Source organism: Orcinus orca, chromosome X (assembly GCF_937001465.1).
Source record: "Orcinus orca chromosome X, mOrcOrc1.1, whole genome shotgun sequence".
In the NCBI taxonomy this organism is placed as follows: domain Eukaryota; kingdom Metazoa; phylum Chordata; class Mammalia; order Artiodactyla; family Delphinidae; genus Orcinus; species Orcinus orca.
In genome coordinates, this window is record NC_064580.1 from 92,850,640 (window position 1) to 92,878,469 (window position 27,830).

The 27,830-nt window shown below is 36.4% G+C and overlaps 1 protein-coding gene across 3 annotated transcripts; it reads left to right on the forward strand.

Moving 5' to 3' along the window:
* PWWP3B (PWWP domain containing 3B) lies at nucleotides 1–27,830 on the forward strand. Of its 3 annotated transcripts, XM_004285241.3 has the most exons (5): nucleotides 6,688–6,784; nucleotides 8,998–9,183; nucleotides 20,521–20,652; nucleotides 22,912–22,976; nucleotides 24,010–27,830. In XM_004285241.3, the coding sequence occupies exon 5, from the start codon at nucleotides 24,233–24,235 to the stop codon at nucleotides 26,312–26,314; it is 2,082 nt and encodes a 693-aa protein (XP_004285289.1). In that variant the 5' UTR covers nucleotides 6,688–6,784; nucleotides 8,998–9,183; nucleotides 20,521–20,652; nucleotides 22,912–22,976; nucleotides 24,010–24,232; the 3' UTR covers nucleotides 26,315–27,830. The 3 variants fall into 3 exon arrangements, 2 of the variants coding, with proteins under 2 accessions (XP_049561152.1, XP_004285289.1); XR_007474969.1 differs by lacking the exons at nucleotides 6,688–6,784; nucleotides 8,998–9,183; nucleotides 20,521–20,652; nucleotides 22,912–22,976; nucleotides 24,010–27,830 and adding exons at nucleotides 1–118; nucleotides 2,728–2,910; nucleotides 3,786–4,032; XM_049705195.1 differs by lacking the exons at nucleotides 6,688–6,784; nucleotides 8,998–9,183; nucleotides 20,521–20,652; nucleotides 22,912–22,976 and adding an exon at nucleotides 2,890–2,910.

The following is a 27,830-nucleotide window of genomic DNA, read 5'->3' on the forward strand; positions in this document are numbered from 1 at the left end:
CGCATTACATACAGACTTCGGAAGCCTCCGCCGAAGAGAGAAGAGAAGAAGCTTGGAGGTAATGGCTGTCGTAAAAAGCTAGTTATTTTCGGAGATTTCTGGAGACTTGGCAGTTAAGGTGAGAAAAGAAGGGACTGCTGCTTTGGAGTCGTGGGAAAGGAGTGTCGTTTTGTGAGAGTCGTTGTTTCTGTGAGGGAATTATATCTGAATTTTGTATTCCTTCCAGATATTTTAAAAGTACACACTTTAAAAGTGGGGGAGGTGATCAGATTACACCTGCGGAAAAAATACTTCATGAGGTTGCAAAAGTTGACTTTCGAATAGGGCATTTTATCTTTCAGTCAAAAAGTAATGGTAACAGAGATAAATGATGAAACAAAACTTGAAAATTTATCTTCCTTACTTTGAAAAAAAAAGATTGTGATAATGCCAAATGAAAAATGAAGTTATTAGTTTGGAGTGTTACCTCTTTATATTACTTTGGTTGTTGATTGTGTTTCCAACAAATCTTACTGTTTTGGTGGAGTTTGTATAGTAATAATCTGAAGTAATGTATAACTGCAAATTTAAGTACTTCTGGCAATAAGAAGTTTAGTTTATTGTCAGGGAATACTCAATGTCTTAAGAGGATCACTTTTTTATGGATGTGCAAAGGACAATCACTGTCTACATCTCTACCTAGCTATGAAAAGAATGATATAGTCCTATTTGTACTGTAATATGAAAAATATTTGTAAGATCATAAACTGAAGAATAATAGACATATTGATATAATAAAACACAGCAATATATCTAGTAATAAATGTCTAGGGAAAAAAGAGAGGAGATTTTCCACTTCTTTTCCCACATTTCACTTAGCATGAGTAGCTATGTCAGCATAAAAAAAACTGAGATGAGAATTTAAAACCATGGGGGAAGAAAACTACCTGCCAAAAAAAAAAATGTGTAAACATATAGAAACGTGGAAATGTGTTCAAATATGTTGGTGAATAAATGTAATTTAAAATAGTGTATTCTGATATGTACATATATATGAATACATTATTTGAAATTACATATATACACACACACATGAGGGAAAAATCAAGGGGATTAGACTCAAATGTAAGCAGTAAACAACTCAGGGGTTGGAGAAAGAACGTTGAGTATTTTCTTCTTTAGATTTTATGTACCTTTAGATTTTTTTTGGAAAGACATAATGGAGCTGAAAGAGAAAAATCCATTTTGTTACAGACATTTAAATGGATACCCACACACACACCATTGTCTTTAGCTGAAGGTGGATTTTTCTGTGGATCTGAGAAGGCTGGTTATCTGGCTGCTTGTGCATTTCTTGCAGTTCAAATATTTAGACTATTGTACAGACTTTGGTTCAAGCAGAAGATATTTATTTGAAGTTTTATGTACTTTTGAGAAATAATTCAAAAAATGTTTAAAACATATTATGGAATAGTTATGTAGGATAGTACATCCATAATTTTGAATACTATGCAGCTATAAAAAGAATAAGCTAATGCAATGAGCTAAATGTAAAAATAAGAAAGGATGTAGAAGGTATACTCTAAAAAACTAAAAATAAGCATATTGCAGAATGGCCTGTAATAATATTAGTACATTATATGTAAGAAAATTTTGGAGATATACATGCTACTTTATTAATTGGGGATATATAAGTGTAGTTGGAAACAGAACATTTCAACCTTTTATATATTACATTTCTCCATTTTTAAATCTTATTTTTAAAACAGTAAGCTTGAATAATTTTCATTGTGAGAAAATGAGAAAAAATTTTAGAAATGTAGAATAGTCTTGAAAAGTTATTCACAAAAAGACGATGTAGAAAATATTTATTGATGTGGAAAGATGTTAAAATATATTCTTAGGAGGGATAAAGGTCTGATTTCAAAAAATATGCACATTTATTAATATGTATAAGAGAAATCTGTTAATATATAGAGCAAACCATTATATTTTGAACATTATTGTGGGGATTTGCTTTTTTTCTTGAAAAATTGAAAGATGAAGAAAGATATACAATATGCATGAAAGATATTATAATAGCAAACGTTAAAATGAGGAAATATGATCCCATTTTTCTATAATACGCACACAGCTCTTAAGTTAATGTAAAAGTCTAGAAGCCTGAGAAGGCTGCTGTCTGGATGGCTCTAGTTCCCACCCTTCCTGACCAAGGACCTGAGTGCCTGCAGTTCTGGTTCTAGTCACGAGATGGCGCTTGCCAGGTGTCCTAAATTCAGGCAACCATTTTCATGAAGTGGACAAAGCAATGAAATGTATTTGCTATTATGAGACAGGTTATGAGACAGTATGTAGAGTGTGACTGCGGTTCGTTGAAAAATTGCACATGTATAAAATTAAAAAACACACAAAGACTGATGTGAGAGTTCAAACAGAAAGCATTAAAAAAAGTAGCTACACAGATTTGGCCTGTAGAAAGGCACAAGGCAATTATTTCCCTTCTTTCCTGTCCCCAAAGCATACTTTTCACTAGAGGGATGATTTTAGCATGAACCTAATAACATAACTGTGTCACAAAGAACATTTCAAATAACATGAACAAGAAGGAAAATAAGGCAGCTACATCACACATGAGATTTCATCTCATTCCTGTGTTTCAGAATGACATGCCTGCTAAAGTTTTGGTAAGGAAGCTTCTTTATGCCTTTTCCATTTAATTGGTTTGATTCCCTGTCTACTTTTGGACAGCTTAGGTTAATATCAGAGATGTACACGACCTGGGGAATCTGCATGTGATGCCAGTTGAGCCTCAGAAAGGCAGCATGACCACAAAAGTGCCAAGCAAGAAGGCTCTGCTGGACAAGCAGTTGGAGTGAGAATAGAAACAACCGGGTCACAGGGCCGGATCCTGCATGATCCACATGACATTGGGTAAGGCTCTTCCCATCTCATGAAATAGTTCACATTAAAAACATGTTGAGAACTTGGGGTATAATTTATTTTGCTTCCTGCTTTGAAGCCATAGCATTTTAAAAGTCACACTTCATAGTACAATCATGTTAGGTTGAGAATTTGAGATACAATTCAATTTGCTCCTGGTTTTGCAGCCATAACGTTTTGTAATTAAAAGTCATAGCTTCTAGTTTTGGGGGAAATATCTCATGTATTAAAACCACTATGAAGAAATAGTGAAAGAGGCTATTCAGGTGTCTACCAGAGGTTCCAGCCAATGACCTGACTCTACAATCCTTGACACCTTTGCTAGGTTGTCATCACCACATGCTAGATAGCATAGTTACAAGTATTTCTTAAGACCTGCTTAAGGTCTCACAGCCTTCCTTGAATAGACTTCTGCATACTTTCTTGAATAAGGCTGTTGATGCTGAACCTCACTGTCTGTGTCCATGAGATCTTTGGTTGCTTTGGACAGACAGGGCAGCACTAGCAGCTTTGGAAACATTAAAGCCCAGCATTCCCTCCTAATAACCCAGTGGGATTTAAAAGGCCCAAATTATCCAGGAACACAAATAATTTTCCTGCCACTTCCAAAGCCCCTCCCACATGCATTCCGTTCTTACAGTACAACAGAAATAATAAAGATGTGATATTGGGTTTGTGCTATCATAATTCTTCTCTGTTTTCCTTCCCCTCCCCCAAAAGATGTCCATGTCTCCAACCTCCTCTGTCTGTTATGCACTACTTATTTTTCTGATTCGTATCTTGCCTCCATCCTCATTGTCCATGTTCTTTCTGCTTAAGAGGGTAAACTTCTTATCTGATCCCTTTTCTTTTTTGCCTTATTTCAGTCTAATCCAGTTATCGCCCATTGAAAACACTTTAGTCGAGCTACTTTGTGAAGTTTCAGAGAATAAGAAGAGGCTACAGCAGGTGAGAGCCGTTTACTAACCCTAATGCAATAAAGTTAAGGGCTCTTCATAAACACTGATTTTCTAGAAAACCAGGCAACTAGAACCAGACCAGGGTCCTGAGGAATGTTCCAGCACATTGTGTATCTGTTGATTGAGTTCTTGTCTATATCCCAGTGCACTAACTGAACATGTGCAAATTCAGTTTCCCTGTGGTTAAATTAGGACTTCTTTTCCCCCTTTTCCCTCCTTCCTGTCTCATCCGTCTCTCACTACACCTTAGACAGCTACTAAACTATTTTTTTATTATTTGTACCGTTAAATGTGGTTTAACCCTAGGTTAATGTCAGAGATGCTTGTGAGTCATGCATGTTTCTTAACTGTGCTATCTAGTATGGGGACATGACAAGTTAGCATAGTTATCAAGGATTTGAAATTTTTCTCTCCACTGAGCTAGTAAAGGTCTCAAACCCACAGCTGTCTGCCTGCCTGCCTGCCTGTTTGAACACGTCAAAAACGTAACTCTGTCATAATGCCTCTGTGACAAAACCCAAGGCTAGACATTGGGTTCTACAGACAGAAATCCATATCTCCTCACCAAAGAAATTTTAATGTCCTTTACTCAGATTGGTTAACAGAATAATTTTGATCCAGCCTGACCCTTCTGCTATATGTGTCTGGAAGAATGATGGCTTCTTTCTTTAGAGACCCTCATGCAGACAGTTTTCTTTCTTTGTGTTTGTTAATCACAGGAAGAGCTGTGTCATACTGCAGCTCTGTTTCTCTAAGGTGAATTAGTCAGAGGTGGCAAGAGACAGGAGTTGTGTTTACTTGTTCACTGTGATGATGGATGGGGTTGTGAGGGCCTTACCAACTTTACCTACACTTTATAATTTTTTGTGTTTGAATTAGCATAACATTATCTTAAGAGAACTAACCCTCAGAACGATCCACTGGCAGTATGTAGGTTTTGGCACTTCCTGGGAAACAACACCCCTAGGTTAAAGGCAATAAAACTCTAAATTTAACTCTTAATTTCTTGAATATTTTGTGAACAAAAAAGCTCAATAAAAGAGGATATTGAATTAGAAATTGCAAACAACAAAAGCACAAGAACAAGAAGTTGCCAATTGTAAATGAGGATAGGATGAAATGGGCATTTCCCTGCGTAACAAATTATTTTCAGTCGTACTGCCAGGACCCTGCAACACAAAAGAGACAGATCGTAACTACTCTATGGCTAAGTGAAACTATAATGAAGATATGGTCAGTGCAAGAGCATAGTGCAGAAATATATTTTTTAATTTGTGTGAGAGGTGGAGAGTTATAGATAAGTACGGTAATTATTGAAAATTATTGTGGTTCACCAGTGTGTTCACCAGGAAGGACATAGGTTGACACTCACTGGAGGTTACATTGACTAATTCCACTACAATCTGAAGGTGAATGACATCATCCTTGGTTCTACTCAAGAGACAGGATTCCAAGCCCAGGAGGCAATGAGTACTGGTGGAGAGAGAACACATCTTTCTGTTTGGGATTCTGATAAGACTTTGGCTTTGATTTTGTTTTGCCGTCTTCCCAGCTTTGTGACCTTGCTCGTGAGCAAGAGTGCCCATTTCCTCACTCTCTTGTCAACTCTCCATTGTATCATTTTTTGGCCTCATTATAAGTCAAATTAGGTAGAAAAGTGAAATCTCATTGCTGTCTATGTTTGCATCTCTTTATTAGGGGAGGTGAGTACCTTTATGGATTGTTTAGTTTTAATTTTTATTTTGGATGTTTGGGTTTTGAGGACCCCCACTGAATAGCACCTCCTTTTCTACACTGAACAAATTGAACAAACTGATATAAAACAAATGAAGTTGCAGATGGAAGCCTAAACGTCAGCTTTAGTACAAGGTGAAGGTAAGTTGCAGGGCATTGATTATTGTGAGTCAAGCGGACTTTAAAACAACAAATTTTAACAATTTTACCAAACAGCCTGGAGGTTTGCAACTGTACAAGAAGGACAGAGATACCCTTGCAGAGATGTAGTTGCACTGCATGAGCTTGCTCACAGGAAAGTAAATGTTGGGAGGGGGTAAGAATTTTTCCCTCAGAATATTGTGAATTGTCTATTTTTGTCCCTTGCTCATTTTTTTACCTCACTTTTTTTCCTTATTAATTTGTAAGAGCTACTTTAGAGCTGTTTCTTGAATGAAAAACAGTTTGTCAAGTTTATTCTTATGTTTTCAACTTTGCTTTATAGTGTTTTTTACCATAAGTAGTTCTTTTTTCAGTTTTAGTATATTCAGTTACATATCTCTCATATCTCTCTTCATTAAGGATTTTGGTTGATGTTTTGTGTTTTAAAAAATGACTTTACTTGAAAAAAACTTAAACTTTCTGAAGGATGAAGGAGACAAACTGAGTACAAAAGAGACATATCATGTCCCAGGGCCAGAAGAATTAAAATTGTAGAGATTTAATTCTCCACAAAATAGTGTATTAATTCACTGCAATCACAACAAGGACTTTTGTGTAGTCTTTTAGTGGACCTTGACCAGCTGAGTCTTAAAATAATTTGTAGAAATGTTACCAGAAAAGGCAAGAAAAATATGTAAGAGATATTTTCAACTGGGTCTTTACTGTATGATAAAGAGATTTGCTATTTCTCTACAGGAAATCACCTACCCCTGTGGTTTGAATGGAAATGAAAGAGACACATGTTGCCATTTCTCTTTAAAGTCCTTTAAAAATGAACGTTTTTCCCCTTTAAGTGAATTTCAGTTTACTTGGCGATTCTTCTCCCTCTAATTGAGGGAAAGGCCCCCTGCTTTCCCCATCACAGGGAGGGGGCGGAGCATCCTCTGAGAAGCTTGGATGTGAGCTGTGCCTGGCCACTCTTGGGGGAGGGGCTATATTTCACGAGGCTGCAGCTGACAAGAAGCTTCAAGGTAATGGCTGTCTTAAAGCTAGTTTTTTTCTGGGAATTTCTTTCGGCTTTAGTGTTACGGTGAAAAAAATAGAGACTGTTGCCTGGGAGAGGTGGGAATAGAATATAGTGTGGGGGAAATTCCTGTTACTGTGACAGAATCAGTCCCCTGGAAAATTCAGTTTCTCCCGATATTTTTTGAAGTCCACAGTGTGGGAATGGGCGATCAGATTACAGCATCTAAATTAAGACTTAAGTGAGGCATGCTGTTCATGTTAATTGTTTACATGGCATTCCATGTTTCTATCTTCGTTACAGATTTTATTATATTTAAACATTTATTATTCTACAAAACATAACTGATAGAAAAATGTAACCATAAAAAGTGCTTGGCACATACAACCACAAATATAAATGTACAACGAACGTGGAAGGGATTCAGATATGCTGTTGAGTGATAACATTTGTAAAAAAATATGTGCATTTTTCTTACAGAGGGAACTAGATTCCCATGTTAATAGTCAGCATCTCTGGAGTGTTCAGACTTCTGGGGATTTCAAAATATATTTTAACCAGTTTTCAGCATTTTTAGAACTGTTTTATTCCGTGATAATTTTTATAATTAGTAGAGCAAAATGAAGCTGAAACAAATTGTATCCATTTGGTTTTAGACATATAAGCATTCACAGACAAACACAGACATTCAGACATACCGCTTCCCGCCACCAGTCTTTTGCCGATAGTGGAAATTTTCCTGGACCTGATCAAGCGCGTAGCCTGGTTGCTGTGTTGGCTACAGCCCTGCCTGTGTCCTCCTTGCAACTCATTCTTTCAGACCACAGGTATGGCCATGGTCAGCAATAACAATTTTTCTCTATCTTTTAAGTTTAAGAGTGAGACAGAGAGAGGATTTGGTTTATTTCTACTAGCAGTTTTAAAAATATTATGTGACGTGGTGCATCCATACAACTACAATTGAACGTTAAATAGCTGACAAAAGTATGAAAATGTCGCGATTTGAAAAGATGTCTGAGAAGTAGTACTAGCTGAAAAATGCAAATTGAAGAATGGCAAACACCATATTAGGTCATTTAAAGATAGAGGACTGTGTTAATACAATATGTGTAACAACATCAGAAAAAATAGAAGGGTACCTACACTAAATGGGATTACTTGTATAGTGTGAGAGGACAGTCCTTACTATCTCTATTTTAAAATGATTCTTAACGCATATTTAGTCATTTCCTAACAATATCAGAAAAAAGTTTGAGGTAAAATGTTACAAATTAGGGGGAAATTACATTTGAAGTGATTGAAACAAAGTCACATTGAAAATACTTATCAATATGGAAAAACTTTCAAACTGTGCACTTGAGCACGGTAAAAAGCTGGTTTGAAGTTATATGTATCATGTATATATGTAAAGAAAAATATTGAAAGATACTCAGGAAATAATAATATTGATCATTTTTCCAGAATTATACTTTCTTTATAAAAATCGTATCTTTTCAATTTTCAGTAAGCATGCAATTTTTTGTCAGACCCTTGCAACTAAAGACATTAGCATTCCATTTTTTGTGTGATGCATAACAAAACTCTAAATTTGAGTATGGTATATTCTAGAAGCCTGAGAAAATTGCTGGCTTGCCAGGATGTAAGTTCCCACCCGTCTCCCTTAAGAAGGATCTAGTATTAACGGGATGCAGCTCTGGTACTGGTCACAAGATGGCGCTTGTAGGGTTTTCCATGTTTTCTCTAGGCAACTATTTTTATGAAGTAAGGAAACAATGCCATGAAATGTACTTTATGTTAGCAGACTATCAGACAACATGTAGAATGTGATTGTAGTTCCATTGAAAAAATTGTACATGCCTAGAAAAAAAAAGCCCTATATGAGGACTGATGTGGGGACCCAAACAGAAACATTTTGAAAACAAAGCTACACAGATTTGGCCTATAGAAGAAACAAGTCAATTGCTATTTCCCTTCTTTCCAGTCCCCAAAGCATACTTTTCACTAGAGGGATGATTTTAGCATGAACCTAATAACATAACTGTGTCACAAAGAACATTTCAAATAACATGAACAAGAAGGAAAATAAGGCAGCTACATCACACATGAGATTTCATCTCATTCCTGTGTTTCAGAATGATATTCCTGCTAAAGTTTTGGTAGGGAAGCTTCTTTACGCCTTTTCCATTTAATTGGTTTGATTCCCTGTCTACTTTTGGACAGCTTAGATTAATATCAAAGATGTACATGACCTGGGGAATCTGCATGTGATGCCAGTTGAGCCTCAGAAAGGCAGCACGACCACAAAAGTGCCGAGCAGGGAGAAGGCTCTGCTGGACAAGCAGTTGGAGTGAGAATAAAAACAACCGGGTCACAGGGCCAGATCCTGCACGATCCACGTGACATTGGGTAAGACTCTTCCCGTCTCATGTTAAAACATGGTTAAATTGAGAATATGGAGTGCAATTTGTTTTTTATTTTTTGGAAAAGATGAATTTATTTTTATTTAACATCTTTATTGGAGTATGATTGCTTTACAATGGTGTGTTAGTTTCTGCTTTATAACAAAGTGAATCAGCTATACATATACATATATCCCCATATCTCCTCCCTCTTGGGAGGGAGATGCAATTTGTTTCGATTCTGGTCCAGTGACCATACTTTTTAAATGAAAACCACGGATTCTAAGCAGAAAAGAATTAAATGTGTTAAGCTCCTATGAAGAAATAATACAGAAGACACAGGACGCAGCCCCAGTCCAGGTCGCACTGCCCTTCTGTGCCCCAAGGCCCTCACTGGCCATCTAAGGAGAGCCACTGGCCGTGATCGCCACTTGGTAGTATATTTCTGTACTTTGAAGATAAAGCAGAAATCTTCTTTAAAAAAAAAAAGAAGTTATGCAAATGAGTATGATGATGTCTACTTTTGGAAGACTTGCAGGTCCCAGCCAACTGCCTGACTCTCAATAAATCCTTGAAAACTACCCTATCCGGAGGGAGACGCAAGAGGGAAGAGATATGGGAACACATGTATATGTATAACTGATCCACTTTGTTATAAAGCAGAAACTAACACATCATTGTAAAGCAATTATACTCCAATAAAGATGTAAAAAAAAAAAAACTACCCTATCCAATAAGTAGCCATGACAGCCATTCCAAATATCTGACTCCTAAGCTCATCCTCTTAATGAGGTCATTGTGTTGTTGTCTGAATCCAAGAGACACAAACCCCAGTATCTGTGTCTTGCTGCCTAGATAGGGCAGCACTGAAACTTTAAAAGTTTAAAAGATCACCCTAGAATTACCCTCAGGAGGCCCCAAAATACCAAAACACCCAATAATAGCAATGGTGCCCCTGATGCATTTCATTCCTCAACACTCCCCTTTCTGAAGCTCCCACCATACACACGCTCATTCATTCCTTATATTTAATAGCTATAATAGGCCTACATACAGGGGCATTATAGAACTATTTCTCTTTCCTTGTACATATATATATTTGTGTGTGTGTGTGTGTGTGTGGTAGGCGGGCCTCTCCCTGTTGTGGCCTCTCCCATTGCGGAGCACAGGCTCTGGATGCGCAGGCTCAGCGGCCATGGCTCACGGGCCCAGCCGCTCCATGGCATGTGGGATCTTCCCAGACCGGGGCACGAACCCGTGTCCCCTGCATTGGCAGGCAGACTCTCAACCACTGCGCCACCAGGGAAGCCCTCTTTTCTTGTATTTTTAAATATATTTCCCCAACCACAGTATGTTTCTTTGGTGCCCAGTATTTATTCATCTTTTTGTCTGTCTTCTCCATTTTTATTTTCCACCTTTCTTCTCCTTTGACAGAGAAATCCCTTTGCTTATTCTCTTTTCTCTTTCCCATTTCTTTGAGTATTGCTCATTCAGAATTGTTTATTCAAGCTTCCTTGCAAGTTTTCAGGAGGATATGTATGAGCACAGAAGGGGGAAACTGCTTAGTAGCCCTAAGGCAAACAGATGCCTGTAAAATCACTGTGTTTGTGGTTAACCAGGCAGTCATATACAGACCAATGACCTAAGGATTTTTCTAGATGATTTGGAGTTCACTGGTTGATTCCCAGTCTATATCTAGATGTACCAATCAATCACATGCACATTCACATTTTCAATGGCTCATTTTGAAATCTTTTCTTCTTTTCCCCTTCCTTCTTATGTTCATATCTACTCCTTGCTACATGCTTAGACTGTTACTGAACTTTTAAAAATTATTTTAACCTTGTAATATATTTTGATATCTGGTAGCTCCAGTGGTCCCTTTAGTGAGCTATTAAAGTTAGAACTCAGTCAGAAACCCATGTCTGAATATCTGTTTGAGGACTTCTAACACATAACAAGCTTGGCATAAAGCTTGTCTGAGAAATTCTGAAATTCAGACAGTATATGTTTAACAGTCTCTCATATTTCCTCACTAAAGAACTGATAAGTACCTTTATTCAGAGTGCTCACAGGAATAATTTTGGTCCAGCGTGGATCTTTCTTTTCCTCTGGGTGTCTCAGAAGCTGGTGGGGGTGGAGGGTGCAGTGAGAAAGGGATTCCCTTTATCTTTAAATTCCCCAAGGCAGATACAATGAAGGTCTTTCTCTGCTTGATGATCCTCTGAAGAACACTACAACCTAGTCTATCTACTTGAATACTCAGAGTGTAATAAAATTTTATTTTTTTATTTTTAAGTTTATTCTTTTTTATAAATTTATTTATTTTACTTATTTATTTTTGGCTGTGTTGGGTCTTCGTTGCTGTGCATGGGCTTTCTCTAGTTGCAGCGAGCGGGGGCTACTCTTCGTTGCAGTGCGCAGGCTTCTCATTGCGGTGGCTTCTCTTGTTGCGGAGCATGGGCTCTAGGCACGCAGGCTTCAGTAGTTGCAGCACATGGGCTCAGTAGTTGTGGCTCGCGGGCTCTAGAGTACAGGCCCAGTAGTTGTGGCACACAGGCTTAGTTGCTCCGTGGCATGTGGGAGCTTCCTGGACCAGGGCTTGAACCTGTGTCCCCTGCATTGGCAGGCGGATTCTCAACCACTGCGCCACCAGGGAAGCCCTGTAATAAAGTTTTATTTGCTATGTGCTGTGATGATGACGTTGTGGGGTCCTCATCAACCTTCCTTTCATTTTATTTCTTTTAATGTTTCCCATTCCATCATCCTGACTCTTGAATTCCTAGCAGCTTCATCCATGGACACTGTGTAGGTTTTAGCATTACTTGGGAAATACAAAAATCTCCAAATATGGCAGGTTTATCTTCTTGTGACCTCTAGGTCACTGGTTGGTTGGTTGTTGTTGTTTTTTCTTTTTTCCCAATCATGTTTACATGCATTTGACCAGAGATTATTGTGTCCCTTTGGCCCTGGCAGTGATTCACTATCTGGCTTGCCTTTTTCTTACCTGGAATGCTCATCCTTCGTAAGTTTTCTTCTGATACTCTTCTGCTTTAGGTGGGCTGACATTCGGCCAGTGAACATTAATAATAAGATCTTAACTTTGTTTACAGGCAGTTTCAACTGTTTGTGCCTGTGCCTTAGGGGTCATTGAATATTTTGAATATCCATTAAGAATCTAAAATTTCTTTCTTTAACTATGCTTATGGCCCCCTTGTAGTTTTTGGGAGTATTCTAAATGGACCATTTCTACTCTTTTATATGGCCCTTATACACTAAAAATATTGACATTTGTTTATTCTATAACCATTCTGTATCTCTTATGTTATTTGGCTTCTACTTTCTTACTGGGGACATATTCTTAACCAGATCTCTGTCTCCAGATTATAGCGCTTTGACTTCTGCTCCTTCCTGTCCTTCTACTCATAAGGTTGAATGGCACGCATCAAAAGTCAGGTTCTGGGGCTTCCCTGGTGGCGCAGTGGTTGAGAGTCCGCCTGCCGATGCAGGGGACATGGGTTCGTGCCCCGGTCCGGGAGGATCCCACATGCCGCGGAGCGGCTGGGCCCGTGAGCCATGGCCGCTGAGCCTGCGCATCCGGAGCCTGTGCTCCGCAATGGGAGAGGCCACAACACTGAGAGGCCCATGTACCGCAAAAAAAAAAAAAAGTCAGGTTCTTAGGTGCCCCCCGCAACATTTTTAAAACAAATTCAGAAGTAGAAGTTAATAAAAGTTAGTTAAAACATGGAAGCAACCTAAATGTCCATCGCCAGAGGAATGGATAAAAAAGATGTGGTACATATATACAATTGAATACTACTCAGCCATAAAAAAGAACAAAATAATGCCATTTTCAGCAACGTGGATGGACCTAGAGATGGTCATACTGAGTGAAATAAGTCAGACAGAGGAAGACAAGTGTCATATGATATCACTTATATGTAGAATCTAAAAAAAGATACAGATGAACTTATTTACAAAACAGAAACAGACTCACAGACACAGAAAACAAATTTATGGTTACCAAAGGGGAAAGGTGGGGGGAAGGGGTTAATTAGGAGTTTGGGATTAACATATACATACTACTATATATAAAATAGGTAATCAACAAGGATCTACTGTATAGCACAGGTAACTCTACTCAATATTCTGTAATAACCTATATGGGGAAAGAATCTGAAATAGAATGGATATATGTGTATGTATAACTGAATCACTTTACTATACACCTGAAACTAATACAACATTGTAAATCAACTATACTCCAATATAAAATAAAAATTAAAAAAATAAAGATGCTAAGCATAACAAAAAATTTATAAAGAAGTTAAACAAATTGAATATCTAATATATTCTTTGCACACTCCAGAGGATATTTTTACACATACCAGTGGAACTCACAACCTCCTTTGGCAATCATTGGCCAAAAGTAGAAACAAAATTCCTGTGTGTATCCCCATTACTCTACTGTAAAATTTCAACTTCTTAGATAGGTCATATTCTGATTGGATGCCTGTTTAAGACTTAGGTTTATTAAGGTATAATTTACATAGAGTTAAATTCACTCTTTTAGGTATATAATTTTATGAGTTTTGACAAACATATACAGTCATGTAATAACCAGTACAGTCAAGGTATAGAATATTTCCATAACTCCAAAATGTTCCTTCTTGCCTGACTGTAGTCAGTACTCTCTCTCAACCCCAATTCCTAGCAACCACTGGTCTGATTCCTGTCCCTATAGTTTTTCATTTTCCAGAATGTCATATAAATGGAATCATACAATATCTAGCCTTTTGCCCCTGGCTTCTTTCACTTAGCATAACATTTCTGATATTTACCCATGTTGGTGCATGTATTAGTAGTTTATTCTTTATTATAGCTTACAGGTATTCTGTTATTTTACAATTTCTGTATCCACTCACCAGTAGATTTATAGTTTATGCTGATTATGATTAAAGTTGTTATAAACATTCCAGAACAGATCTTTGTACATGAGTTTCATTTCTCTTGGGTAAGTACCCAAGGAATGGGATATCTGGGTTTTTGGTAAGTGTATGTCTATATTAGAAACTGCCAAACTGTTTTCTAAAGTAGCTGTGATGTTTTGTATTTCCACCAATAATGTATAAGTTCCAGTAGCTCTGCATCATTGCAAGCAGTTGATATTGTCAGATTTTTTTCTCTTTTTAATATTAGCCATTTTTATAAAGGTGTTAGTGGTGTCTCATTGTAGTTTTACTCACATATCTTTAATTACTAATAGTGATGAGCATTATTTAATGTGTTCAATTGATGTTTATATATTTTCTTTGATGCAGATCTATTTAAATTAGTTGTCTATTTTTTAAATTGGGCTGTTAATCTTATTATTGAATTGTAAGAGTTCTTTATATATTCTGGATACAATTTTTTAAATCAGATACTTGTTTTGCAAATAAATTCTCCCACTCCGGATTTTCATTTTATTTTTTGAAGAGCAGAAGTTTTCAAGTCAAATTTATGAAATTTTTTTATAGTCCATGCTTTTTGTGTTCTAATAAATCTTTGCCTAAATGAAACTCTCAAAGATTTTCTACATTGTTTTCTTCTAGGAATTTCATAGTTTTTGCTTTTACATTTAAGTTAGTAATTCATTTTGAGTTAATTTTTGTATATGATCTTATCTAAGGGTTCAGAGTGAATATTTTTGCATATAATGTCCAATTTTTCCAGCACTATTTGTTGAAAAGACCATTATTTCTCCATTTAATTACCATTGTCAGAAATCTGTAGACCATATTTGCTGGTCTATTTGTATTTTATTTATCTATATGTCTATCCTGTGCCAAATAATACACTATTTTGATTACTATAGTCTTGATATCAGGTAGCGTGAGTCTTCCAACTTTGTATTTCCTTCTCAAAATTGTTCTGGCTGTTCTACTAGTTCCTTTGCTTTTCCATATACATTTTAGAGTTACCTTCTCAATTTCTACAGAAATCCTGCTGGGATTTTGATTGAGATTGCAATGATTCTATAGATATGTTTGGGGAGAAGTTACATCCTAAAAATAGTTCATCTCTCAGTCAGTGAACTTGATGTATTTCTCCATTTATTCAGCTCTTCCTTAATTTCTCTCACCATTTTTTTTGAAGTCCTCAGCATGGAAATCATGCACATATTTGTTAGATGTATTCTAACAGTATTTCCTGGGTTTTGATGATATAATAAATGGTACTTTGCTAAACTTCGACTTCCAAATTTTATTATATAGAAACAAATTATGTTAGCCTTATATGCAATTATACTGATAAACTTACGTATTAGGTCTAGTAGCTTTTTTTTCTATTGGTAAATTCATTGGGATTTTCTGCATAGATCATCATGTTGTCTGCAATTAAAAACAGTTTTATTTCTTCCTTTCCAATCTGCATGGTTTTAATTTATTTTTCAGGTGTTATTTATTGGTTAGGACCTCCAGTATAATGTTGAATAGAAGTGGTGAAAGCAGACACCCATGCCTTGTTCCTGATTTTAGGTGAAAAGCATTCCATGTTTCACCATTAAGTGTGATTTTAACTTTAGGTTTTATATAGATAACCTTGATCAGGTTGATTGAGATCCCTTTAAATCCTAGTTTGCCAAACATTTTTATCATGAATGTCTGTGGAATTATGTCAAATGCTTTTTCCGCATCAATTGAGATGTTCTCTATTTTCTTCTTTATTTAGTCTGTGATATGGTGAGTTACATTGATTGATTGACAAATATATAACCATCCTTAAACTTCCAGGATAAACACCATTTATTCATAATATTTTATCCTTTTTCTATACCATTGGATTTTTTCTGTATCATTTTCTGTAATTCTATATCATTTCTGTATCATTGGATTTGTTTCTGAGGCATATTGATCTGTAATTTTCTTCACTTGTTATATTTTTTTTCTAGTATGAGGTTAATGCTGCATCATAAAATACGTTGGAGATTGTGTCCTCCTTTTCTCACTTCATTATCATCTGGCTTACATAACAAACTTTATTTTGCTTAGAGTGCAGCCTGAATGCCAGAGGATTTTTCCCAATGGTCTTTCTCCATCCTAAATTTTCAGCAGTCCCTTTACACCTGTGCCACTGGTTGGGGAGCGTGGTGTCTCTCTTCATGCTCTTGCCTGTTTTGCAGCAGTGGGCCTCTGTTATTAGGTGCTAGGTTCGTGGTGAGGCAAGGAGTGTTCTCTGTTTTTCTGTCTAACCTCAACCTTAGAGAGGCACTATGTACCTAGACCTGATGGTTGCACTTTCTCAGCATTCTTTCCTCCGAATGTCAGCTAGCCTCTGATTTACATCTGGGGTTGACCTTTGGTGGGAGATATATTCTTGCCCCTTCCTCAGCAGTAGCTCACCACTGCTTTTTACTCATATAGGATCCTGGACTCAAAGGTTTACTGCTCCTTCTCAAGGGCAGAGGTTTTTTGCTTTTACTGCTCCCCAGTAGCTATGGATTTCTGCCTTTGTCTTGGGGATGGGAGGGTTTCCTATCTTCCCCTCCCCAGGAAGGTGGCGTCTGCTTTTCCCCTAGTGACTTAAGGCTTTTGCTTCCCATGATTGAAGGGTTTGAATTAGTGTGTGGGGCTACGTGTCTGTCCGCCAGCAACAGCTGATTGCCTCCTGCATACCTGAACACTGACATGGGTTCTTTTTGGTCTTCTGCGTTGTCCCCAGTCATGTTTATGTGCTTCTGGTTAAGGACTTGTGAAAAATAGCAGTGAGCGTATAGGTGTCTTGGATGCCACATATTCCAAACTACTGACACACTAGCCCATTAAAAGTTTAAGAATTTAAAAATTCATTAAGCTTTCAGCTGATTTTTTTTTTACCTGCTTGTGTGACAGCTACTTCTGTCTCCATGCTTTGCCAAAGGGGCTGGTTACCCTTTGGAATTCGTTTTACCTCAGTTCTGTGATGAGCTCAAGGGATATTATAGTTTTGTAGATTATTTAGATTTTTGTCATTAAGTTATGGGTGGCATTCTCTTACAGCTTTTTATATCCTAATTTGAAATGGAACTCATGCTTTCTAATAATATATGTATGGGTGTTATTTTTGTTTTCTTTGTTATTAAATGTGCTTTAGGAAGAAGCTGAATATTTCTAAAGCATACTTACAAGAGTTGATTTTTATATACTAGTTATTAAATTTTTCCATTTAATTTTTTTTAATTATTATACATTAAAATCATACTTTAAAGTATCATATATAATATATGACTTTTTGTATATACTTCTTTGGATTTTACACATGTATAAATTCATATAATCACTATCACAGTCAGGATATGGAAGATTCCATCACCCCAACAACTTCCTGTGCTATCCCTGTATAGTCACACCCTCTCCCTACCTATAACCCCTAGCAGCCACTGATCATGTCACTATACTTTTCTCTTTTTGAAAATGTCACATAAATATAATCATACAGTATTGTGGTAGACACACCCTAGGTGGCCAACTCCCTTGTGTAGTTCCCTCCCCTTAGGTATGGACAGAACCTGTGACTTGCTTCCAATCAATAGAATTTGGCAAAAGTGATGGGATGTCACTCACTCCAATAATTATGTTATAAAAGACTAATTTATGTTAAATTAGATACAGGATTCTCTTTTAAGTTGAAGTGACTCCCAGTACATAACTATTTCAAATTCATTAATTCACCATTCATCCAGCCCACATTTTTAGAGCATTTTTCATTTGTGATGAGGTAGGTTCAGTGTGTTTTAATGATTAAAAGCATGGACTCTGGAGTCGAAGTACAGGATTCAAATCCCATATGCCCAGTAGTCTCTAGATATCCTTGTAAAAGTTAATTAACCTCTCTAATGCCTCATCTACAAAGTGGTAATATTCAGAATACCCACCTAACAAGATTTTGTGAGAATCGAGGGAGATGGTGTATTAGTAAACTAATACTTGGTCAAAGAGAATTACTATCTGCTCCTGATTAATTCAGAACCCAGTTCAACATCTAGAAATACACATGCTTAACAAATGTTTGTTGAATTGACAGCATTCAATGTATAATCCAGTTTGAATTCCAGAATGGGAGATGTAAAGAGACACAAGATATTATGGGTTGTGAAGACCTCAGTTCTAGGGTCCTCCCAAACTTAGGATGATGTTGGGTATCCTTCTGCCAGAGCAGCCAAAGCCTTAGTTTTCAGTGGCTGGTGTCTACTTTATTTTTTTTGTTTGTTTAGAAAACACCTTAATTAGTCTTGATTAGGTATCTATGGAAACAACTCTATATTAGCACTCAGAATACATAATCTTTTTTTTGTTACAGGTGTACAATATAGTGGTTCACAATTTTTAAAGGTTATACTCCTATTTATAGTTATTATGAAATATTGGCTATATTCCCTGTGTTGTACAATATATCCTTGTAGCTTATTTTATACATAGTAGTTTGTACCTCATAAGCCCCTACCCCTATATTGTCCCTCCCCTCTTCCCTCTCTCCACTGGTAAGCATTACTTTGTTCTCTGTATCTGTGAGTCTGTTTCATTTTTGTTATAGTCACTAGTTTGTGGTATTTTTTAGATCCCACATATGTGATATTATGCTAAGTGTCTTTCAGTTAGCATAATACCCTCCAAGTCCATCCATGTTACTGCAAATGGGAAAATTTCGTTCTTTTTTTATGGCTGAGTAGTATTCCATTGTATATACATACGGCGATGTATAGATATTATTATATCTATAATTATTATCTATCTTCATTAAGATAGTAGTAGTAGTAGTAGTAGCATTAATTATTATTGGATATCATTCCTCTCCTCCTCCTTCTACAGAACAATGAAATATAAAATATTGTCCAAGGAATTAATCTTTTACTTTGCATTTTGTTTGGAAAATGGTGTGGTGATGTAGTATTTCCTGATTTATGTGCAATATAGAAAATAGACAAAATAAACACAGCAAAGTATAATTTTAATGTAATGACCATATTTTATGTGCATTTGGTTTTTCCCAAACATGTGAAATAAGAAGAGAGAAAGAAATATTACATTATAAAATATATAATTGAATGTATCTCTTCATTTAAATAAATCCATATTTACACTAGCTTGATAATCCTCTTTAAATTAGGTAATAATACTTTGAAAGTTTTGAAAAGATTAATTATATAATAAGAAAATTATTTTTGTTGCTGATTATATATAAGATCAACTTTTTTTATTATATAATAAAAACTTTTACATATATATGTTTATTTTATATATAACTAAGTTTTTATATAAAATAAATAAATTTATATATAAATAAGATATATAAAATAAATTTATTTATAAATATTTTATACATAAATATATATATTACATATTATATAATACAGAGACCAAATAAAACACTTCATTCCATATATCTTCATTTCCAAAATTACCACTAGCAATATTTAAAATTGACTTTCTAAATTAAAGCAGAAATCTAAATTTTAATTTAACACAGGAGAATTTTTTTTTTTTTTGCGGTATGCGGGCCTCTCACTGTTGTGGCTTCTCCCGTTGTGGAGCACAGGCTCCGGACGCGCAGGCTCAGCAGCCATGGCTCACGGGCCCAGCCGCTCCGCGGCATATGGGATTTTCCCTGACCGGGGCACGAACGCGTGTCCCCTGCATCGGCAGGCAGACTCTCAACCACTGCGCCACCAGGGAAACCCCTACACAGGAGAATTTTAACTAATAGAATGTGCAAGATATATTTCAGACATACAAATACATGTGAATTTTTGAAAGTTAACTTCCCCCACATTGAATTGTGTGAGTGAAAAATACCAATAAAATATAAGAAGAAGTAATTGCCATTTATTGATGAGGGTATATGAAATGGGTGCTTTCCTGCCTAATGAGTGATTTTCAGCCTCTGACAGAAATATCTGTGTTCATGAAGACGTCTCTGGAAATTTCTGAAGCATTTAAGAGAAGAACTGAATAAAAGGAGAGACATACCATGGCCTGGAAACATAAAAAAAATTATAAAGAAGTCATTTTCCCCAAAATGATGTGCAGTTTTAGTGCAATCCCAGTCAAGATCCTTAGTGAACTATTTTAATGAAGCATGACCAGCTGGGTTTTAAATTTACCTACCAAGGTAAGGTGCAGAGAAGGCAAGGAAAAAATATAAAATAGTTTAGTTTTTTTTAAATAAAGTGATTTGCAACCTCTTTTTTTCAAGAAATCAACACCCTAAGGGAAACTAAACAGACACTTGTTGCCAATTCACTTTCAAGTTCTTTAAAAAGGAACATTTCTACCCTTTAACACTTCAGCAGTTTAACTGGGCAATTCTCCCTCCCATAATTCAGGGAAGGACCGTCTGTCTTCATCACAGGGAGGGGGCGGAGCATTCTCTGAGAAGCTTGGGAGTGAGCTGCGCCTGACCAGTCTTGGGGGAGGAGCTGCATTTCACCAGGCTGCAGCTGACAAGAAGCTTCCAGGTAATGGCTGTCTTAAAGCTAGTTATTTTATAGGGATTTCTCAGGACCCTACAATGAAGATGAGAAAAATAGGGACAGTGGTCTTAGAGTGGTGGGATAAGTGTGTGGTTTTGAGATAATTGCTGGCATTTTGAAAGAATTAATCCTTTGGAATTTTTGTATCTCCCAGTGCTTTAAAAGTCCACAGTGGGAGAAGGGGTGATCAGATTACAGCCTCTATATTAAGACCTCAGTGCAGCACGGGCGTTCATGCTAATTTATTGACTTGGCATTCGATGTTTATATTGCTAGACATTCTGTTACTGTTTGAATTTTTAAGCATTTATTAATTTACACAGAAAATGATGGATAAAAATATATGACAGCATGGAGGGAAATACTTCTATAATTTGATTGACACATAGACTATGTGTGTGTCACCTGTACATGAGCGTGGAAAGGGGAACAAGTATGTATTTGAGTGAAGACACTTGCACATATATATGCATGTATATATGTGTGATATTTTTAAAAAATCTGGGAGAAAATAAGCTCCCATGTTAGCATTTCTGGATGGTCAAGTTACTATTTTAATATTATTTCTTAGCCTATATCACCATCTTTAGAGTAAATTTCCCCATGATTAATTTTATAATCATGAAAGAAAAATGAAGCTGAAACAGCATATCCAATTTGCTTCAAACACATAAGCATTCATAGACACACACAGACATGCAGACATACCCCCCCCACCCCAGTCTTTTGCCGATAGTGGAAATTTTCCTGGACCTGATCAAGCGCGTAGCCTGGTTGCTGTGTTGGCTACAGCCCTGCCTGTGTCCTCCTTGCAACTCATTCTTTCAGACCACAGGTATGGCCATGGTCAGCAATAACCATTTTTCTATATAGTTTAAGAGTGAGACAGAGAGAGGATTTGGCTTATTTCTACTAGCAATTTTAAAAATATTATATGGCAGTGTGCATCCATAAGTGGAATACCTATGTATCTGGAAAATAAAAACATAATCCTTTACATGTAGAGATTTGAAATGTCTGAGAAATAAAGTGAAAAAAGCAATTTGTAGCATAGCATTTGTTATATTATCTCACTTAAAAATAAATATGTGTGTTAGTAAAACATATATATGCTACTATATAATTCATGCAACCAAATCTGGGAAAACATATCTGCCACACTATTAACAGGATTGTTTATTTGTGTAGTTGTAGAGACAGGACTAGCTTTACTGCTATTTTTAAAATATTTAAAATATTGATATATACTTACTCATTTACTTGTTTTACATCATCAGGAAAAATATTGAGATAAAATGTTATAAATGTGGAAAAAACCTCATTTAAAGTAATTCATAAATCATGTGGAAAATACTTATGTAGGATGATGTTCGAACTATGCTCTTAATTGAGATCTGATGTTGTTTTGAAATGATATGCATTTATCTATACATGTAAAAAACTCTGGAAAGATAGAAAATATTCAGAGTGATTATTTATATAGAGAGTTGTACTTAGTTTTGCATATATCCTTTTGCATCTTTTCAATTTTTAATAAGCTTCTGCATGTTTTATAACCAGAAACATTATAGTTGAAGACACTTTAATCTTCTTATCCTACACAATAAACCCCTTGAACTTAGAAAGTTCTAGAAGCCTGAAAAGGCTCCTGGCTGGCTAAATGTAGTTCCCACCCTTCTCATAAATAAGAAAAATCTGATAGTGATTGAGGCTCTGTGTATAGCTCCTGAGGAGGCTGCAGTTCTGCTTCTGGTCACAAGGTGGCGCTTGACAGGTTTCCTAAATTTTCTCCAGGCAACCATTTTTATGAAGGAGGCCAATAAAGCAATGAAACATATTTTGTATTAGTGGACTGTGAAACAGCATGTAGAGTGTGAATAAAATTCTGTTGAAAAAAAATTATGTGTGTAAAGGATGAAAAATTCACACGGTGATTGATTTGAGGATTCAAACAAAATCTATAGTCGGGTTCATAGTAGACACAAGGCAATTGTTACTTCCCTTTCTTGTCCTAACCTCACACTTTTCCTGGGAAAGATGATTTAAACATGAACCAGATATCATAACTATATCACACAGAGAGAATTTAAAATAATAAAACCAAGGAGGACAGTAAACATCTACATCACAGATGAGATTTCATTTCATTCCTGTGTTTCAGAATGACATGCCTGCTAAAGTTTTGGTAGAGAAGTTTCTTTATGCCTTGTCCATTTGTTTGATTCCCTGTCTCCTTTTGAACAGCCTGTCTCCTTTTGGAGTGAGAATCAAGACAGACAGATCACAGGGCCTGATCTACATGACATTGGGTAAGGCTCTTCTCATTTCACAAAATATTTCACATTAAAAACACGTTGAGAACTTGGGGTATAATTTATTTTGTTTCTTTCTCTGCAGCTTTAGCATTTTTAAATTAAAAACTACATTTCATATTAAAATCATGTTAGGTTGAGAATTTGAGGTGTAATTCATTTTGCTCTCTGTTCTATAGCCATAATGTTTTGTAATTAAAAGTAATAGCTTCTCCTTTGGGGAAAGAATCTCATGTGTTAAACCACTATGAAGAATTCATGCAAGAAACTATTCAGATTTCTACATGAGGTCCTATCCAACCACTTGACTCTCAAGAGATCCTTGATAATTATCCTATCCAATATGTGAACCTGGTAGCCATTCTAAATTTTTATCTTCTAAGCTCATGCTATTAACAAGGTCATTGTGTTGTGGTCTGGGTTCAAGAGATAGAGACCCTATTATCTTTGTCTCCCTGCTTTGGGTAGACAAGGAAGCATTTATAGCTTAAAATTTATAAAGCTGTGTGTTCAGCTACAGCAGTGCTTCCAAAGAGTTCTTAGACAAGTAGCCTCAGCATCATTTGATAACTTATTAGAAGTGCAAAACATTGGATTCTGTCTAGACCTTCTGAATAAAATTCTCAGGATAGGGCATAGAAATCTAGTTTTAACAATCCTCCAGATGATTCTGATGCACACTAAGTTCAGAGTCCCGCTGCCCCAGGTATAACATTAGGGGCACAGAAGTCCGAAAATATCTAATAACATAGAGTTCCTGACACACCATCTCTGCCATCATGCACATATAGTCACTCTTTAATAATCATGTGCAATAATGAGGGTAAGTTCTTTAGTTTGGGATATTATAAAAATACTTTTCCAATTCTCATCCCACACCTTATATTATTCTGCATTTTTCTCCTCCGTCTGATGCCCCACTGAGCATTGTCCTTTCTTCTGTCTCTGCTCTATTTGCAGTTGCTCACCAACTTTGGCAAAATAATTTTATTTGCTGATACTTCTCTTCTCTTCCTTTTCGTTATTTCAGTATCTTCCATATCGTCCCATTCAAACAACGTGTTCAAGCATCCTTGGGAAATTCAGCTGGAGAACAGGCCACACAAGCTGTAAACCCTTTGTAATTCTTTGTAGTTTTAACAGGGGCATTGCTAAAAGTATTGTTTGTGGTAGGAACTTCCTTAGCAGTGACAAGAATAGCCAGACACCTCAATCTCTGCTAGTAAACTCTTGGCACACAAATCTAAATCATAATGGATGCCAAGTATGTCTTATGCAATTGGCAAGGCCAGCTGTGGCCAGCAAAAGTTTTGTCCAGATCTGAGGCTTCATCAAACAGTAAGAGAAAAAAGACATTTTCCCTAGAAGTTCAGATACTCTCACTAGATAAAACAATTAAAGTGGAAAGCACAGAAACAAAGATCCTCAGTAAATCTCAAGTTGAAGCTATTGCCTTCTCACTAGCAGCACAGTCAGAGGTCAGTGACCCACCTAGAGAGGAAACAGCCTATGCAAGGTCACTAAAAATGGCACTGGATATTCTGAATGAGAGAACAAATTTGATTCAAGCAAGCAGTTCAGATGAGGGAGAGACCACGACACTGTCTCAAAATGTACCACAAAAGCTTTCTGATTCACCACCTCGTAAAATGTATCGGAAGCACGAAGGAGACTTACCAAAGTGTCTTGAGGAAAATGAAAATTCAACATCCCTGTTAGTATCTTCAGAGAGTGATGATTCCCTGTATGATGATAAATCACGGGTGCATGCAGTCATTGATACTATTCCAAGTGAAATGGAAACAAAGTCATCACAAAACTTCAGCTGGCGCCACACTTTCCCTTCACTTTCAGAAGATGAGGATGAAAAGGAGAGCAAGAAAAAGATTGACATCTCAACAATTATGCCTTTGCATTCCACAATTAAAGAGGAGGATGTATATGTTAAAGATGAAAAGTTCACTCCAACTTTACAATCAGATAGCTTCACTGTGCCCAAAGCTTTGAAAGAGGAGGCACAGGACATCTGCCCAGAGGCCCCAGCTATTTCCTCTGAATGCTCTACCTTCTCAGAGAATAGTGAAGATCCTGGAGAGGGCCCCTCCAATCCATGCTCAGATACCAGCCAGAATCAACCTACTGTGGAATCAGAGATGGGTGTTGTGGCATCCCCTAGGCCTTCTTCATGGGAACACCAGGTTTCCTTTAGTGCCTCTAACCATGCCATGGATTATTCACTCCTTGTGAATAATGAAAGAAATCTTCAGAAACTGGATTTTGAGGAACTTGGGGAAGAACTTCAAGCTTCTGACAAGTCAGTTCATCTAAATTCTATTGATGCTTCCATATTAGATGACAGTGAGGAAGATGAAGAACTTCCACGTTTCATTTTTCATTATGAGCCACGTTCATTTGAAACAGGAATGATAGTCTGGTTTAAATATCAAAAATATCCATTTTGGCCAGCAGTGGTAAAAAGCATCAGGCGAAAAGAGAGAAAAGCAAGTGTGCTTTTTGTTGAGGCAAATATGAATCCTGAAAAGAGAGGCATTAGAGTGCCTTTTAGAAGATTAAAGAAATTTGACTGTAAAGAGAAACAAGCACTAGTAGATAAAGCCAGGGAGGACTACAGTGAAAGTATTGACTGGTGCATCTCACTGATTTGTGACTACAGAGTTAGAATAGGTTGTGGTTCTTTTGTAGGCTCTTTCCTTGAGTATTATGCTGCTGACATTAGTTATCCACTTAGGAAAGTAATCAAACAGGATACCTTCAGGAACTTATTTCCAAAGTTGCAAAATGAAAATCCTGTGGAATCAATGGTTGTGACTTCCCAGACCAAGAAAATGTCCTTCCAGAAAATTCTTCCAGACCGAATGAAGTCTGCTCGGGACCGAGCCAACAAGAACCTAGTGGACTTCATTGTGAATACAAAGGGAACAGAGAGCCATCTTTTAGCCATTTTAAAAGGCACGAAAGGGTCCAGATGGCTGAAATCATTTTTGAATGCAAATAGGTTCACACCCTGTATTGAAACATACTTTGAGGATGAAGATCAGTTGGATGAGGTGGTGAAATATTTACAAGAAATCTACAAACAAATAGATGAAAAAATGCTGACTCTGATAAGAGATGATAAAATTAAATTTATCCTGGAAGTTCTTCTGCCGGAAGCAATCATTTGTTCAATTTCTGCTGTTGATGGATTAGATTACAAGGCAGCAGAAGCAAAGTATCTAAAAGGGCCATCTCTAGGATACAGGGAAAGAGAATTATTTGATGCAAAAATCATATTCGAAAAGAGACGGAAACCATTAACTAATGAAGCTCCTTAAATCTTCTGAGAGTCCAAACCATAACAGGGAACTTCCATAGATGCTAGTTTTTAAAAAAATCTCTGAATGATTCTAACATATAAATATTTTCCAGAAATGGGAGATTTTGGGTGATGAGTTCACTTTTTCTTTGCAATCTCTAGGATCTACGACTATTCCTACATCTTCATTTCCTTTTCCTGTGCTTCTTCAAAGTCAAATTATTAACATATTTCAGCAGTTCTACTTTCCCATACATTTTTAGAATGCATAATTCCTAAATGATTTATAAGGGAAAGTGCTATTTTGTTTTTTGACATTTTTGTGTCTATGCTGTATAGTTAAATACAGTGTGCACAATCATTTTAACATTAAAGTTGCACTGGTATTAGATATTAAGCAAGATAATTAGAAAAAAGTTAAAAAGCATCAATTATATATTTTTGCTTAATTTTTATAAAATATTAGGTTTTCTCTTAAGATAGCTGAATTATTTTTCTTGCCATGCTTATTTATTTTTGGAAAAAAATATCTCTGAGATATAGAACCAAAGATAGAGATGCGTTGCTATATATTATAACTAACTACAATTGCTTTTGCAAGAAAACAATGTGGACTTCAAAAATAAAGTTAATGAATTACCAGCATGCAGTCTTTGTGTGTGTGAATAACATCTCAGCATGCAGAAAATAATTTTGGCAGCCTTGAACAAGATTGTCCATTCTACACTTCCCTGAAATTCCATGTATGGAAGTGTCTATCATTCAATAGCTGAATGGTTTCTTAAAACAGACAGGCTTTCGGCTGTCTTCATAACTGACATTGGCTGTATCTTAATATAGCCTTCTGACCACACGTGGAAGGTAGCTAGAATCATTGTATTCATGGCCTGGCTACTCTAGATATATGAGTCCAGACTGACTGCTTAAGAGCCCATCTGGTTTGATACAAACTGTAGAAAATGCAAGCACTTTGTTCTGAGTCTTGTATCTCCAAATACATAGTCACTTGTTTCAAACCAAGCAATTTTTATCATCTGGCTTATTCATGCAGTAGTTCCAGTTGCTTTCAATAATATAAATTCCAACTGGTAAATCATTCCACACTACTAGAAAGAGTAGATGGACCAAAGTCTGTGAATTTGGAAATGGGTCACAGAAAAAGTCTCTATTTGGCAAAATATGACAATTATCCCAATGTGTTTAAAAATACACAATTGAAAGTTAAAGCCTGAAGCCAGTGAACTGTTCATTCTAACTGGAAACAAGACTTTAGTGAGAATAAATATTAAGAGAACTATTTTATTTTAAAAGTTTGATGTAAAAATAAATGCTAAGGGCTCTACATGAACCTGTCTGCATTTTTCAGAGTGAGACAGCTGTCACTCTTGGGTTTTTGTTATGTGTTCACATGGCCACGTGTTTATGTAAAAGTTGCAGAAGTTCGATGTTTTGATTTTCCATAAAACTATTATATCTTTCACCTTGGATGTCCACTTCACCATACTTCAGATTGTACAGCTACATAAGTGGTGTTT

Coding starts and splice junctions, on each gene's coding strand:
- PWWP3B (XM_049705195.1), top strand. CDS start 24,233: ATGGATGCCAAGTATGTCTTATGCAATTGGCAAGGCCAGCTGTGGCCA.